At 38.4% G+C, this 18,390-nt stretch overlaps 1 protein-coding gene across 1 annotated transcript; it reads right to left on the bottom strand.

The window, feature by feature from the left end:
• Window positions 1-8,721: 8,721 nt before the first annotated feature.
• ifnlr1 (interferon lambda receptor 1) lies at window positions 8,722-16,875 on the bottom strand. Its single transcript, XM_088410677.1, has 7 exons — window positions 16,708-16,875; window positions 16,038-16,164; window positions 15,081-15,256; window positions 14,823-15,007; window positions 14,062-14,203; window positions 12,338-12,459; window positions 8,722-10,805 (listed from the first exon to the last, which is right to left on the bottom strand). Exons 1-7 carry the CDS (start codon window positions 16,748-16,750, stop codon window positions 9,945-9,947), a joined length of 1,656 nt encoding a protein of 551 aa, XP_088266803.1. The 5' UTR covers window positions 16,751-16,875; the 3' UTR covers window positions 8,722-9,944.
• Window positions 16,876-18,390: the final 1,515 nt, after the last annotated feature.

The following is an 18,390-nucleotide window of genomic DNA, read 5'->3' as shown; positions in this document are numbered from 1 at the left end:
AAGTCTTCGTGGTGTCTCGATCTCAACTCCCCAAAGTCTTCGTCGTGTCTCGATCGCAACCTCCAAGAATCTTGTTCATGTCTTGATCCCAACCTTCAAAAGTCTTGGACATGTCTCAGTCTTAACCTCCCAAAATTCTTGGTCTTTTCTCTGTCTTGACCTTTAAACATACTGTATTGGTATTGTCTTAGGCTCAAGACTCTCTAGTCTATGTAATGTCTTGGTCTCACTTGGTTTGGTATTGACAAAAGGAATAACCACTGAAACGTCCTCTTGACTTTTTAAAGGACTTTCAAAGGCAGATTTAGGCAACGAGTGTCTTTTTATAAAAGTATGATGAAGCCCTTGAAGAATTTTTATTGACGTCATCGTACTCTAATAATGCCGACCCGGACCCCCTAAAGATGGGAAATCCTGCTCAGAACCAACACTTGAATTACCGATATAAATGAGAATAAAGTTAGACTCTGAATACGTTTACATGGCCAAAAGCTGCAATTGTGTGTAGATAAACGCACCAAGCACAAAAAAAACTTCTTTATACAAAATATCCGCGGTCGTGTGGATGCCACTCACTCTTTTCCTCAAGGAAATGCGTCGAATCCTTCGGGTGGCGACGTTCCTCTGAATCCAAAACACACTGGCTCTGTACTACCTCTCAGGTTCTGTCGCTGTCTCATCCCTTTGTGGTTATTCCGGATGAAGCGACACAAACCCCCGACGCTGTAAAGTCGTCAAATATAGATCCGTGACCACCTCCCCATGCCTTGGGTTGCGCACACATGCATAGCGAAACAGTAGTCAGGTCGAATTAAGTGACTTATGCCGGCTATGGGATGAAAGCGATGGGATACGATGAATGACCAGAGCAGCTGACGGGAACAGCTGGAACGCTCTCGGGAGAACAACGGGCTTCGCGTGTCTTCTTCATAACGTTGACTGAGGGAAAGATATGTTTATTTAATGCAGTCGAGCCTCTCCAAAGTCTAGTTAGTACAATTGGGAATTTGACCGAGGACCTCTGTACCTCATGAGGCCTCATCAAGCGTCGATAGTCTCCCTTTTTTTTTTGTCTTTTTCAAAACACTTCCGTATTTTTCGGACTATAAGTCGCACTGGTGTATAAGCCACAGCAGCAAAAATTGAGAAAAAAATACAAAATAAAAAACACATTTTTTTTGTGTCACAGATAAGCCGTCTTGGACTGCAGGTTTTTGTCAGGGATTTTTTTTTTGGTGCCAATTTGTTTAATGGATTATTTTCATGAACATATAAACACATTGCACATAAATAATATACACAATCATATTTGTATATACAATCATATATTATAAACATCACACATCTCAAACTTTGATCAGCTCTGGTGGCTAGCAAAAAAACTAACAAAAAACAAAACAACGGCAGGTAAGCTGCACTGGACTAGAAGCCACAGGTCTCAAATCATGAGAAAAAAGCTGTGGCTTATAGTGCAAAACAAAGACAGTGATTCAATTTAAAAACCGTATAAATGTCAGAAATGTCTATTTATGTGCCCAGTCTAACTGCGCATGGGTGGAGTTTTGTCTTTTTGTTTTTTTTTTCCCGTGACTAATGCATGTAAAAGAGGGAGTGTGTGATGTTGTGGGAGGTAACATGGCTAACTCTCAGCCAATTGAAGTAATTCCCCTTATTTGCGTTAAATTCAGCACAGAAAGAGCCAAACGTGGGCCTCATTGCTAACCACGTGGTGCAGCTGCTTAATAGTAATAAAATAAAAGCACTCAACAATTTGTTTGGGAGTTAGTAAACTGCTTCGTGTTCCAATTAATTTGCTCTTAATTTGAAAAGAAAACTATACCTTTTCCTGTCTCGGCATTAAAATCATTTAGTTAGATGTTCTGTTATCTGTAGAAACCCTGTTAAAATCCCATATACTCTTAGTTTAGAACCACTGCTGTAGTGTAGTTCTGCTGCTCTACAGTCTGCGCTTTCGTGTGTGTGTGTGTGTGTGTGTGTGTGTGTGTGTGTGTGTGTACCCTTGGTTTTTACCACAGCGTGGGGACCACATCCCTGGTTTCACTATATTAATGGGGACCTCTCAAACTTGTGCGCCTCATTTTGGTGGACCCCAAAACTTCAGACCCCTTTTTGAGAGTCAAGACTTGGTTTTAGATGATAGATCTGAATAAATTTTTTGGCTGAGATTAGGGTCAGTGTTTGGCAATCTGTTGGAATGATTAAAGACTTGGAAATGCATGATGCCAATGAAATGTCCTCACTACGATTGAAAACCCCCTTGTGTGCGCACTATTTTGTCAAATTACCGAATTTTCCGCACTATGAGGTACACCTAAAAGCCTTCATTTTTTTTAAAAAGCTGATGGTGCGCCTTATAATCAGGTGCACCTTTTAAATGGATCAATATTGAGATTGGGATTCGTAGATGGGGAACTAAGTGATAAAGTAAGCCTTACCTGTTTCTTTTGTGTGTTTACAGTTGAACAAGGTTGCTCATATTGACATTGAGTTATTATGCTATTGAGAGTTTAGAGTTATTATTTCCATTATTATTGTTATTACTTTGAGGATTACTATATTGTGTTTGAAAAAGTTTTCAAAATATGTCATTAATTGGGGGTGCGCCTTATAATCTGGTGCGCCTTATATATGGAAAGAGTTTTAACATATGTCATTAATTGAGGGTGCGCTTTATAATCCGATGCGCCTTATAGTGCAGAAAATACGGTAAATCAAGACTAGTAGACTTCATTAGGTTAATAAAAATACAAGAAGAGAAAGAAACATACTTTTAATTCTGATGAATTAAAAGTGTCATTTTTTTTTATTTGTTTAGTTGAACAAATAAATCCCTTTCCCCTCTGCAAATGCTCCTTTTCTCTTCAAGAGCACATCGTTATATGAACAGTGGGAAGTTATTTATAAGCTCTTAAGTGGCCACGCATCTGCTTGTGGAATATATGCAGCACAATATGAGCTTGGATTTCCAAGCCCGTCCGTGTCATCGTGACACCAGTGATGACTGTCAGACTAAGAATAACCAACGGGACAAAGCAGCTGACAGGGGCTACCTTTTATTGGCGAGACTTCCTGGTCCGCCGAGGATTAGCGCTATCTTTAATTTCTCGTTGGGGCTTTCCATTAAACTTGAGTACAGTCGGTGGAAACGTTGTGCAAAAATCAAAGTCTAACTAAGCCGAAACCAATCATTTCCGAATGTCATCAAGAATTTATAGGGGGAAGTCGAGCGCCGAAAATGATATGGCAGTATTCACTTAAACACACACAAGACAACACATCAGACTATCATCACACTACACAACATAACATGCAAATGTAGGCAACACAACACACAATAAAATACAAAAAACAGTCCAACAAGCGTACAATAATACCACACACAATACAAGGCAACAATCAATGCAGTAAAAAAACAACATTCAGTGCAACACACAACCCCACGCATTGCAACACAACAATACAATACAAAACATCATAGAACTTAAAACCCACACCACTACACCAGCCAATATGACACAACATGCAAGTCAACACAATAGAACACACAATAAAATACAACAAACAATGCGACAAACCCACAATACAAGGCAACAAACAATTCAGTAAAAAAACAACACTCAGTGCAACACACAACCCCACACAACAATACGCATTTTAACACAACACATAAAAGAACAAAAACCCACACCACTACACAACCCAATATGACACAACATGCAAGTCAACACAATAGAACACGCAATAAAATACAACAAAAAATGCAACAAACCCACAACACAACATGTTAAACAGTATAGCACAACACAAAACAAGTCAATAAAATAAATAATGCAACACAACGCAAAACACAATGCAAAAGAACACACAATAGAATACAATGCAATACAAAAACTCAATACACATCACAACACAATACAAAACATCCCAATACATCTCATAAAATTGCACAAGACACAATACAATACAACACCATACGCAATAGAATACAATACATCGCACAAGAGAACGCCACACAACACACAGCTCAACACACTATAATACAATACATTGATACAATACAACACACATTACAACACTACACAACACACATTACAACATAACACACTACAATACACAATATAAAATAACACAAAACACAATGCAAAAGAACACACAATAGAATACAATGCATCACAAAAACTCAATACATATCACAACACAATACAAAACATCCCAATACATCTCACAAATTGCACAACACACAATACAATGCAGCAACATACACAATAGATTACAATACAACGCACAAGAGAACGCCACACAACACACAGCACAACACACTATAATACAATGCACAAAATACAATACATTGATACAATACAACACACATTACAACACTACACAACACACATTACAACATGACACAATACAATACACAATATAACACAACACAGCACATGAAATAACAAAACCTTAAACATGATACAATACAACACAACACAACATACTAATAAAAAAAACCACAACACAGCACACTTGGCAACACCACACAACAAACAATTCAACATTACACACGACAATACAACACAACACACAAGACAAGACAACAGATCATCATTCAACATTCAACATTCAACATGATACAACACAACACACGACAAAAACACAAAACAATGCAACACAACACTGACTAGCATACAATACCAAACTACTAGTAAAATGAGTCATTGCATGGATTTAAAACAAATAACAAAAAAACAATTTGGCTCCAGTTCAGCTTCCCACGAGTATTCATTGAGATCACGCGTGTTCCCTCGCTGAGTACCCGAGGTAGGAAATACGTAATGAGTTTGTCCGAGTGCGATGCGACTGGCATAATGCTGGAAACGACTCTATTAATCATTCATGCTTGTTCCCTCACTTATGTATTATGAATAAAAAGCGGCGTTTGGCCTACGCGCCCTGCAAACATTTATTCCCTCGTCGGACGCGCTTGCATTTAATCTCAACTTATTCTGTCTGATGGAGATTTCTTTGGAGTGGCTACAAGCAATCCTTGAGCCAAAGCTCCAAAATGTCCAGGTAGCTCCGATTTCTCATCCCTATCAAGGGCCCATTTAGCGCTTGTTGCAAAACAAGCCAACGGAAGCGCGTCGCCATCCAATTTTAGCACAAATTGGTTTCATTTACACAAAAACTCACAAGTAGTATATTTAAGACTTTTTAAAAATGGATTTACAATCCATAAAATTACTATAAAATAAACAAAAACAGAAGAGAAATTGAATACGTAATAATCTAGTACAATTTAGATCATGGGTTTCAAACATGCGGCTCGCGGGCCGGACGCGACCCGCATGGAGTTTTAACCCGGCCCGCGAGATGTTTTTCAAATTACCGTAACTCCTGAGCCGTTTGAGCTAGCAATTTACAGTAATTCCAACTAGAATTCCAAGAGCTTTGCACCCGTAACACGTACATTACGATAGCTGGCAAGTTTTCTAGTATTGGGGAAGCGGAAAGGGGTGCGTTGTAGCGTATTTTTTGTACTGTAAGCCCCAACTTTTTTCTCATGATTTGAGCCCTGCAGTTTATAGTCCAGTGCGACTTATCATCTCTCTTTTTTATTTATTTATTTGTTTTTCCTCACCGGTAAATCAAATGCTGTCTGTTCAAGATGACAATTTATGGAATAACTATGAAATAGCACAGAAAAAATGTGAATTAATGGCTAAAATTCTCAATCAATTAAACAGAGGGAGACAGAAGAAGACTATCAAGATATTGATGGAAAACTTCCATACACAATCCTCCTGCATAAATATCCCATGTTACATCCTGCAGCTTTTTTGCTCAATTTTTTGTATATAAAAGTAAACCGTAATATATATTACGGTATATATATATATATATATATATATATATATATATATATATATATATATATATATATATATATATATATATACATACACACACCATATTTTCCGCACTATAAGGCGCACCTAATAGCCTTATTTAAAAAAAAAAAAAAAAAAAAAAAGGCTGACGGTGCGCCTTATAATCAGGTGCGCCTTATATATGGATCAATATTGAGATTGGGATTGGTAGATGGGGAATGAACTGATAAAGTAAGCTTTACCTGTTTCTTTTCTGTGTTTACATTTGAACAAGTTTGGTCACATTGACATTGAGTTATTATGCTCTTGAGAGTTTATAGTTATTATTTGAGCTATTATTATTACTTTGAGTATTCCTATATTGTGTTTGAAAAAGTTTGAAAATATGTCATCAATTGAGGGTGCGTCTTATAATCCGGTGCGCGTTATATATGGAAAAAGTTTTAAAATATATATCATTAATTGAGGGTGCGCCTAATAATCTGGTGCGCCTTATAGTGCAGAAAATACAATATATATATATATATATATATATATATATATATATATATATATATATATATATATATATATATATATATATATATATATATATATATATATATTAAATCAAAACAAATGTCTCAACTTAATATCAGTCAGCGTCTTTACCAGCTCCGTATTCCCGGGAATGCCTCATTGACCTTATACCTGTAACACCTCATCATATACACACCTCCAACTAACCAGCTCTAATTAGACCCGCACTCATGGGAAATTAAAGGCCGACTATAGGCGCTTTTCTTTTTTTTTAATTTACCACGCCGAGACACACAAATAACATCATAAATGTCCACGTTGCCGGGAAGCGCTTAGTATCAGCGCCTGGATTTCATTTGGACGGAACAATAAAACTGAATCAGCGTAGAAGCAAAACACAATGAAAATACTCTCAAGTTAGGGCTGATAATTCTCGTTAAGGGTCTTTTTCTTGTTCCCGTTCTTTCAGCGATGTGGAATCTCTGATCTAGTGTCGTGATATTACCCAAACATTCCTTTTAAAGACTCGCAAAGGCATCCCTCCCTCGCATCTGCATCTTTGTTCCGTACACATTTCCCGGATCAAACCCAGGCTAAAGCATTGATTTTGAACCCCGCAAGCACCTGGGGAGTTGAGCTCCTTTGCTGGGGTTTGCGTATTTCACTTTAAGCCTTAGCATGTTTAATCACTACGGTCATTGATCAAGTGCATCCGCGGCAGTTATTGAAGTTCTTTTGGCCGCTCTCAATCTCGATTTAAAAAAAAACAAAACGCTTCTCGGCATTGGTGGGAGGACTTCCAACAAGACCTGCCATTTTTTATTTATTTACTTTCTGAATCTTTCTCGTTGTAAATCTTGTAGTTACGCCACTACTTGCTTGTGGAAGACAGCTTACTTTGAATCCAATATCTTCCCGAAGACATACAGTAAATTTACTGTAGTGGTCCATTAAAAGGTCAAATTTGTAGGTCAAATATGTAGACTGCTCACTGTAAATTTAGAAACCCTTTAAGTGGACAATTTTAACCCTTGTGCACACACTTTGCAAACTACACACATTGCATTTTCCCCCTAAATTCGCAAATGCTTTTAAAGGCGTAATAAATAAACTTATTTATGAATATTTTTTTTTCCTTCAACTACTCAGATCGGTTGCCATACCAATGCAGGTTAACTTTATTAACACCCACAAAAAAATGAAAAATGGTACGGTCCGTCTTTGTAGCCTGTGAGGTGACGATGACGCTTTAACTGGTCTCTACCGCCACCTACTGACTTGAGGTGAAACACAAGTCAACAAAGAATATTCTGTTTGCTGACATAGTTTGAGCGCCGCTCAACGGGATGTAGCAAAAATCGCAGGAAAATCAATGTGGTAAATCCTATTAAAATGCATCCAAAAATATGTAATCATAATGGTTTTATGTGGTCCAATATTTGGACAATGATTACTTTTGTACACAAAATCTCGCACGTCCAGCTGCAATCACATAGAAATGTCACAACCGTTGCATTTTGAAATTTTACGTTTTAATCATCTGCTGGAAATTTCAGCTTCCTAGTGTTATTTTTCCCTATAGATTCTTGTGATATCATTAAAAAAAAAAAGAATTTCCATTTATACAAATTGTTGGGTAGTGTGACCTACATGCAATTTTTTGGGGGTTATTTTCATTTTTCCAATTTGTGTATTTAATTCGGAAAACCCTTTTATTTTAACTAACAATTTTCTCTGTTTTTTTTTTGTGTTTTTTTCTGTCCAATCGCTGTTTTATCCAGAATATTCTCCAAGTATTACTTTATAGCAGGGGTATCAAAGTCATTTTAGCTTGCAGGCTGCATGGAGCAAAATCTATTCCCAAATAGGCCGGATCATTAAAAACATGATATATTTTTATCCATAATATTTTTATTTATAATATTTACGTATTTATATATCTTTACAACGACAACTTCAGATGTATTATTCTTTTTTAATACTTTACAAAATAATACAAGCACAACATCATTATTAATTGTAAAAAATGAACAAATTTGTCATTTTTTGAAAAAAAATCGGCTCGTTTTTTTTTTATACATGACAAAATCATATTTCGGGTCGGAATAAACATGTTTACGGGCCGTATGTTTGACACCCCTTGTTTTATAGCTTTATAGCTGGTGCGCGTGTGATAATGTAACCTAAATCTGTTATCAGCCTTGCTTGAACCTTGACCCTTACCTTTGCTGTTTGTTGACACACTATTTACCCAGGGCTGCACGAAACGCAAACAATGAAGAAACCAAACCAGACCACAAAGTTAACAGTAAACACAAGAACAATTTTTAATGCCTTTTTTTTCACTGAAACATGCAGACGATAAGGAAAAAAAAATCAGTCACATTTGAGAACTTATTTTGCCGTTTCGACATTCTTTTTTTTTCACGACAACAGTGTTTAAGGTAATGTAAAGTCAACAAGAATGTAGCATTGATAGCCTGAGTGCCTTGTAGCAAAGTTGTAAGTCAACAACAAATGCCGCAAGCTTTTTATCAATACAAATATTTACAGTCATTCCTACCACGTTTAGAAGTTCTGGTTTTATTCTTTACTATAGGAACGGGACTCAACCCGTTAAGGCCAAAATTGCACTGTTGCGATCGAATCTCCAAAGTCTATATCTCAACGCTAAAACTTTAGCGGGGTTCAATTTCTTTCTTTCAACGTACCCCCTGTAAAATATTTATTTTCGGCCAAGCTCCCCCTAACCAGTGCAAAGCACTGCCAGACTCAAAAATTAACCATGACACAAGTTAGCAATAAGTTAAGTCATGTTACAATTAATTTGCTCTTAATTTGAAAATTCACTGTTTTTCTCACAGCATGAGAGGTGGAGCATTCATCTCACAATTCCGGAACCGGAGTTGTGCCCGTACCGGTCCGTGGATCGGCCGCATGGGTCACACCCGAAATAATCATATTTTGGAACTGCTTTTGTTTATCCTGTAACAGCAATAGAGTTGTTATTTATTTGTGCTTTGCTTGGCTTGATTTTTGCTTTTTAGCGCCACCTCTGGCCACGGTTGTTAATACATTTAGTAGTGAGGGAGGACGGTGTTGAGAGGAGTCATTGTTGTTGACATACATGTTGTTCTGTCTCTTTGTGAAATCCGGCCCACGAGTGTTTGTAAGTTGTACTTTATCTGTAAGAATGTTGTCATTCATCATAATATGCCCAACATTCTTTTTTTTTTTTTAACAACTCGGTGATAAAAAAGGTTGGGGACCCCTACAATATACGGTAGCATCGAAAATACATTACCAGAATTTGACCCTGAAATTAGGGGGGTGTCCTATACACAGGTGTGTCCTATATTTGGGTGGTGTCCTATATTTTGGTGGCGTAATTGATACCAAATTACGGTGTTTATCCTCAAGGTTCTTGTCTTGTCATTTTTAGGGAGTTAAAGCTTACTGAAAACCAGGTAAACAAAAATAGCTTTTTCAAACGCCATGAAAGACATTTTGAAAAGAGAAAAAGTATTACTGTTGTATTTCCAACACCCATTCCTCAAGAAAATTTTCCGGCAATCCGGCACTATCATCAAACGCCCCGTCCACGATTTCTCCAGAACCGGCAGAAATTCTCGGGTGGTTTCTCACCATGTAGTCCCGGTCACTGTTGGGTGTGGTGTCCGGAGGCATCCAGTTTTGTTTGTACCCAGATGCCGCTTTTACATCACTGGGTGGTAAATTATGGCTTAGGTAGTTTCCAAGCGGTGCTGACTCAGTCTGGGCGCCGTCCTGGGTCGGCGTCCCATCGACACACCCCGAGTCTGACAATTCGGAGCTGTCCAAGCGCTTGAGCAGAACCAAACCCGATGTCTCCTTTTCAGATTTCAGGTCCTCGGTTAGAAGAGGTTTCATCTGGGTGCCCTCCCCTCCGTTTAAATTGACCGACGACAACTTAAGTCGTCCGTTATCGTCTCGCACCGTCTGCAACTGCAGCTGTCCAAATGGACGCTCGTGCAGGCATGTTGCGCTTTGCGGCGGAGGTGATGGGTTTTCCCTGTCCTGTACCAGAACCCCCAGGAGCTGGTTCTGTTCTGTCGCAAGAGGACCCACGACGGAGCCATAAACGATAGAAGACTGACTGCTGGAGTCCTGGTCAGTTGGCATCCCCGCAGATGTCCCAGTCCCACCCAACCAGGGTCGGAAATTGACGTCCTGCAGGGAATAGCTTCCAGGAGGTCCAACACGAGACCCCATTGGAATAGGCCTGACAGGAGCGTACTTGTAGATGTAGATTTGCTCATTTTGAGAAGAGATAGCCACGCTACAAATAAGCAGATTCATCTCTGATGGTTCCTGGAGATTTGACAGTTCATGGCCAGAGTGCATTTCCTGTTATAAAAGGCAGATGACACAAACAGGCAAATGATTTGTTTTCTTGTGAAATCAATCTAGCTAGTTAGCCATTCAGCAGTTACACAGCAGCTACACTTGGTTCTAATTTACCCACAATTAGTACCTTGATTTTCAAGGGACCCAATAAAGACAACTAAGTGACTGTAAGATACAAATCCAATATCAGTCCAATATCAGACAAAAAGGTTTTCTTGTCGATATCCAAAATCTCAGTTATTGACTCATTCAGGCCACGGATGAGAATTCTCGTCTTTTAAAACAGTAACAGCAATTATAAATCATAAAATTCTGGTCAAATGCGTTTTTATGTAGAGAAGAGCTTACACCCTTGACTAATATGTCAATTGGGGACTGTAGTGACAATTGTGACCATCGGATGGCAGTGTTTCCACACTTATAACGCGGCTGTTACCTACAAGCAAGTGTAACTGAAGAATGGAAGTCAATCTTTCAATAGCAGCAGCCATATTTACGACATAGACATAGCAAGCAATATTCTGTTGGCCTTAAAAGGTGAGTGAAAATGCTAACTATATTTGGGCTCGAAGTTTCCGATAACGCTTGGCACTGAGAGAGTTAACCGTCATGTACAAGCAGTCCATTCCAGACTCCACTCCTGCTCTTCGATCCGGCAGAGTCTGGAGGCAGTATGCAGATTTAAATTGTAACTATTGCATTTTCTCATACCTACTAAAGTGACATAGCTAACTCTGATCATTTTTAGGAGTTGAAAGTTAATAGATAATTTGAGAAGTTATTCATACACCATTCATACTACGGGTAATTCATAATTTATAATGATTTGCTCACCTGACATTTCCAAGTCGTTATTGTTGGTTAACTGCATCAAAAAGTTGTTTTTTAAGTTATGACTTTTACGTGAAAAACGATTTCATCCTCAAATTAATTAGAGACTGAATATTACGATTTTATTGCCGAAAACTGTCTGTTATGGTGTGATATGGTATGTGGAGGTCTGCGGTTCATTGCATGCTGACTTAGTTGACATAATATGTGACAAATGCAAATGTTTTCATTGTACTCTGTTTATACACACATCCGTAACCACAAAAAGGTGCTGCGAGTCACCAAACTACTGTTGCATTCATTCTGCCTGAATATTTACACAGCCGTTCAATGTGCGCAACATTCGGCCCGGCGCGCCAAATTCTGTGCTACAGGGCCCGATTTTCCAGTTTTGCCGCATTTCCCGATGTTTATTTTTGACCAACCAGTGCACTGTACCACAAATTATTTGGTGTGTGGTAATTACCCAATTTCACTTATTGTTCTGCACGTGTTTAAATACACAAATGCAATAGTGCAGAATGTGTGTATACGTATACAACAAGGAATAACGCATTCACACTTTGGCGATTCCGTTTTAGCGGTGGTGTCTAGCGAGATTTTTGCCGGTGTGAAATACTTGGCGTGCTTTGGTTTAAGGAAGGTTACGCAATCGCTGGATTAGGCGGCATAAAAACAATGAGAAAAATGTGATTGCTCACCAATGACCTTGGTGGCTTCTTGTCCAACCCGCCCTTAACGTAGACACACACAGCGTAAACCGTCACCATGGCAACGATGGCCAGTAGGGCGACGCCGGTGAGAAGCCATGGGAGAATCTTAGCTGGCGGAGGGAAGCAATAGATGTCACTTATCTACAGATAGTGTCCATTTATATAACTTTAAAACAAGAAATTTAGTATTCTTTTTGAACATTGTTCCAAAAAAAAACAAGTACAGTGGACCCCCGTTTACTATGTCCCTGCCTTACATTTTTTTTTCACCTTACAATGTGGACCGCAACGGTTTTTGTTCCCTCTTTACGCCATTTTTTTCATTTTACGACATCAAAAACAATAACTTCTCTTCTCAAACATGGCGGTCAGTGTGCGTGTGTCACCGCGCTCATACGTCTACACGCATCGCTGCTTCTGTCACTACAATGCCGGTCTGCTATTGGTCGGCATTACGGACTCACTAAGATGCTGGTCTCCTATTGGTCGGCGTCACGGTTTCAAAATGACGGCATGTTAAAGTTTTGTTCTCGCGTGAGTGCTTACTATATCGTTTTTGTGCATTTTAGGGCTTAATTCAAACTTGAATTGGTTCATGATGGGTCCCAAAATTGCTCGTGATGTTAAAGAGAGAAGTAAGAAGATGATTGGTATGGAAACGAAGCTGGAGATATTCAGGAAACATGAAAAAGGCTAGGCTAGGCTAGGCTATGCTACTATGGCTATAACAAGCTCGTCACATCACTCAAAGGTAAATAAATCCTTTATATATTTTTTTATTTATGATGTTATTTAATTGTATGCATGTATATTATATATAAGTAGCACTTACTTTACTATTTTGTCATTAATTTCTAATACGTATATACAATTTTGATGTTTTTACTTGGGGTTTTACACGCATTAGCTAATTAACAGGATTGGATTGCCCGCCATACGGCGAATTCGCGTTACTGTACATCATCACTATTAATCATAAAATGTTATTACTAATCATAATTTTAAGTTTTTCATTATTTAAAAATAATCCAGCTCATTTTTATACTTCATAAAATCGTCTCGCGGGCCAGATTAAACCCATTTGTGGGCCAGAACAGATGCACGGGCCGTATGTTTGACACCCCTGGTATAGATACTAGTTTATTGGATTCAATAACTTAGCGCAATGAGGACTAAACTATACACAAAATAGTTCTTATCTCGATTGAATTTTCCATTGTTTCGTTATCCGCAGACAAAAGGTAAGAAAATGTGTAAAATGTCATCAGAAAAAGAAAAACACGAGTAAATTAAACGGAAAAGTCAAATTTTACTACATTTACGACTAACAGCGGATTTTTACTTGGTTGCTGAAGTGCTTGGCGGTGCAAAATTGGAGCTTTATCCCTGCAGAGAACTGCTCAAAAACCTCCACGAGGGAATCGGAATGTAGATTCTTGTATTGGCGTGGGAAGCGGTAGTCGTCAGCTTTTGTTATTCTTGGAGTTAGCGGTGACGTTCGGCTATGAGATTACTTTACACGTGAGGTTTAGTCTCGACAATAGTACAAAAGAAGAGGGCACGGTCATGGGCACTTCCACTTTCTCAGGTTAAGCCCTAACGGAATCATTTATGTATTTTTCTACATTTTTTTTTTTTTTTGAAATAGTACCTCGGTCTTAATGACATTTTCCAAAACACCATATGGGAAACCATTCAGAGTAAATGCTCACCGGGTTGCGTTGCGCAGAAATAGGCCTTCTCACTTTCCGGACGGCCCCAATGGCACAAAGGTTTGTAGACCACATAGCCGCAGTACACTCTTTCGTCGGATGTCAAATTTAAAACAAAATCAGAAGACAGGCTCTGATGGACCTGGAGACACATGAAGAAAGAAATTGATCAGCTGTTCTGTTTTTCCAGTGAAATGTGAAAACAAATATACTGTGCATACATAAAAACACACATATACATATGTACATATATGTGAATATATCCACAGATATCTGAAAAATAAAATTAAAACGTGCATATCTTTCAGACTAAAACGCTGCCACTTTTTTTCACGCTTTAAACCCTAAGGCTTATAGTCCAGTGCAGCCACTGGAGGACAATCTTCTAGTGAAAAAAAAGACAAATTAAAAGCACTATTAAATATTGATTATGAGTTTGAACTACCACAGGTATTTTAAGTGGCACTGTGCACTAGTAAATGAGTAGTAGAGTAAAGTAACCGATGTTACTGTTGTGTTAGTGCAGTATTCTAACAATATGTGTGTATTGGTGTTATGTGGAAAATATGTTGGTGCTGCTCTTATTTTTATGAGCAGGCGTATTCAGTCTGTTGAAGGCATGATGTTTTATATATATATATATATATATATATATATATATATATATATATATATATATATATATATATATATATATATATATATATATATATATATATATATATATATGGTGAGATTGGCTTTGTGTTTCCCACATTTACCTGTGCGATCCACTTGGGGGAGGTGAGATTAAAGGTGTATAAAATGGAAGTATTGACGGGCCCGGTTTTGCTCCTCTTAATGATGTCCGCCAGCGAGACGCCATTCGGCCCCGACGGAATAGCGGCCCTAACGTTCAAGGATGACTTCTCGACGTCTATATTCAAGGTGGCTTGACCCAGAGTAGCTGCAGGGGACAGAATAATGTTTGTTCAACGCAGGTCACAGATAACACATCATTTGCACATGTGGTTACTTACTATCTGCGATGGGGATAAGCCTGTGATGTGTACATCCGTGCAACTGGCCGTTGGCGTACACTCGCGCCACATAATACACGTAGGGAAGCGATGGCGTTTCCGCAGTCAGGTCACACTGAAGTGCTGTGATGTTCTGACATTGGCTCTTGATCTGGAAAGGGTCTTCCGAACCGTACCTGGAAGGGTTTGTGAGAAATAAGAATATACTTCTGTAGAACAGTTCCAAAACAGTTCATGTCTTACTTGCGAGAAAAAAATAATTTTGAGTCCTTTAGAAATTTGGGATCTACCGGTAATCAAACGGCCATTACATGTGGGATTCATCATTTTTTTCAAGCCAGACGCATGACTGACGCATGACTCTGAAATGGTAGCTGTTTGTTCTCATTTATAACTGCCTGCCCTACAACTATAGAAGACGGTTTCGCGAACATTTGTCTGTCACGTACACTACAAATGAAACTAAGTATTGCAGAGGTTACATTTACTAAAATGTCTTTAATTAGCAAATTCAAATACTTCTATGTTGCATTTCCTGGCCTTGGGCCTGCATTCATCGGTTACTTGAAACTGCTGATGAAGTGCCCACCTCTTACAATAAACATTCACGTTGAGACATTTCTACGATTGTCACAATTTTTGTTCCAATCTGACCCGGCCCCCCATCCGAGAAGAGTAATGTAGCCCTCAAATTAAAAAGTTTGGGGATCCCTCCTCTAGGATATCCTCACACAGGGACTTAGTCGGGTAGCTCAAATGAAGATGTAGACCAAAAAGACGAAGAAAACTGACTAAGCACAGTTGAGTTGATTAATGGAGCTCAGATTTCAAACACGAAGCCTCATGAGGCACTTATGATACTTTTTTTTACTCCCTTGTCACTACTTTTAGATATCTTCATGGATCTCTACATACCTCAATGTCTGTTATGCAATATTTGTAGCCCTGGTTCCATACCTGGTATACTGGACACTGTAGAGAACCGTTTGGTTTGGGAACGAAGGCTCCGCCGCGTCCCAGTGGAGCACATTGTAAAAGTTCTTGGATCGAAAGTACACGTTGCCCTCGCCGTTGGAAAGACAAGCTGCCGCAGACAAAAGGGGGGCAAAGTCTAGTTAAGTCATTTGTTCGGACGACAAGTCCTGCTCGTTGGCTCGGATCAAACAAACGTGTTTAATCGCTCGCGTTTGCCTTTTTCTTAAGATGACTTGAAGTCCAAACATGAGTCCTAGAATTCATGTCATTTTATAGCCTGAACATTTAATAAATATGTCAGATATTAACAACGGCATGTTGTCAAAATGAGCCCGAGGCATATTATCGTTAAATGTTATTGCCTTCACAGTCGGTACGTCAGTCAGTGTTGAAAGGAGCGAGAAGAATGAAAACACTCTATTTGCATTTTTATGAGGCGTTTTAATGAGTTCTTCAATATCACGTCAGGTAAAGAAGTTGATCATAAAATGATGTTTTTCGCCCATCAATTACCGCCTTACAGAACATCCGTCTTTGCTTTTTACTCTAGACATTTTTTCGCGTCTCTGCCGACACGAAAAAAAACTTAAATTCATGTTTTGATTGAAAATAGAAACAAAGGATCAAAAAAATTCAACAAAAATGCACTCACCGTAGCAAAAGAGCAGCAAAATAAGAACTTTGATGGACCACATCTTTTTTGGAAATATTTGTTAAGGTTCTATAAAGCAATTTCCTCACGTTTTTTTTTTTTTTCAACCGCACCAGGGTAAGAGTTAAAAGTCTTGTCTGTCACGCCGTTGCTGCCAGGGTGCTCTGCTCAAAGGAGTGGTCTCACTCAGGTGTGCAAGTGTACCTTATATCACCTTGCTTCCTGATATTCTGTACACGGGATGTCCCGCCTTTTTTTGGTATTAAATTATTCACCCTTCCTACTTGTGCTTTTACCTCTCTGCTTGTCTTTTACTGGCTGCGGGTCATAAACACAAAAGCATGACCCTCCCGCCCCCCTTCCCCAGAATGAAAGCAAAAGATAAAATGTAATTCCTTGATATGGTATGTCACGAGCATGTTTTTCAGGTTTTCGCGACGCGCACTGGGATACGGAAGGCTTGTTTGTTATGATACAGTAGTTACACCGGATGAGTAAAACGAGAACAACGTCGCTGCTTCTAAACTGTTGTTTGAAAGTTGGCCTTAAGTTTAGGGCAAGGGTCAGCAACCTTTTACATTCAAAGAGCCATTTTGGCACCTGGTTTCCGCAGATAAGACAACACTGGGAGCTGCAAACATCACATCGCAAAGGTAGCAACCTTGGCTAACACAAGCACGACTAAAATCTAAACGACGAACACAGAACGTAAACAGAAAATACACCACGGCATTCCAGATTAAAAGTAATACATTCTGGAGTACTTGATGAATTTTTAACACTAAATAAATCTAATTTTAAAGGTCCTTTTTGTGAACACGGATGGATTCAGATGTTGGTTCAGTCTGCTTGCTTCTTTTGATGAAAATAATGTGGTACAACCTTGGTTAAAAAAAGTTGTGCACCGCCAATATACTGTAAGGATGAAAGAGCCGCAGGTTGCTGACCTCTGGTTAAGGGGTTAGCATCATTCAGATTTATATCGGACTCAAAATGAGTCAAAAGTCTAAAGTGTGCTTCCTGCTTCAGAATATATTAATTAAGCGGGAAAAGTAATTTCCTTATATAGGATCAGATTTGCTGAAAGTACAGCCACAGCATAGTCATTATAATATATTAGCAAGATGGTCGTCCTGTAATTAAACTCTGACTGTACCGTTGTGTTTATCGACAATGTTATCTATTTGCAGTGGGCATTTAATTTCCCTCACGGGTGAATATAATAATCTTTCCATTGTACGTTTGTATACATATAACATTGGCTGTTCTATCAGTCACAGGAGGAAATGCAATCCACGGAAAATTTGAAGATTTTTAACTATTTTCTATTCTATCTTATGTCAACCAATAAGTTAATGTACAGAGGATCTAGTATATATATATATATATATATATATATATATATATATATATATATATATATATATATATATATATATATATATATATATATATTTGGATTTTTACTTTTAACACTTCTATCTTCTCTAGAAAGGTAAAGGGATCAATTTACTGAAGTTTTTATGTGACTTTTAAAAACATGCTGAAGATGGTAAATGATGGTAAATGCTTCAAAAATTCTGGGATTTCCTCGGAGGTTTTGGTAAAATATTACAACAGCTATTGTTTGTAATGTAGTAAAAACATTAAGCGCAGGCTTGGGGAGAACATGCAAACCCTACA

The sequence above is a fragment of the Hippichthys cyanospilos genome, chromosome 3 (genome assembly GCF_059441005.1).
Source record: "Hippichthys cyanospilos isolate Australia breed blue-spotted pipefish chromosome 3, RoL_Hcya_1.0, whole genome shotgun sequence".
NCBI lineage: Eukaryota > Metazoa > Chordata > Actinopteri > Syngnathiformes > Syngnathidae > Hippichthys > Hippichthys cyanospilos.
This window is presented reverse-complemented; position numbering and strand designations above follow the sequence as displayed.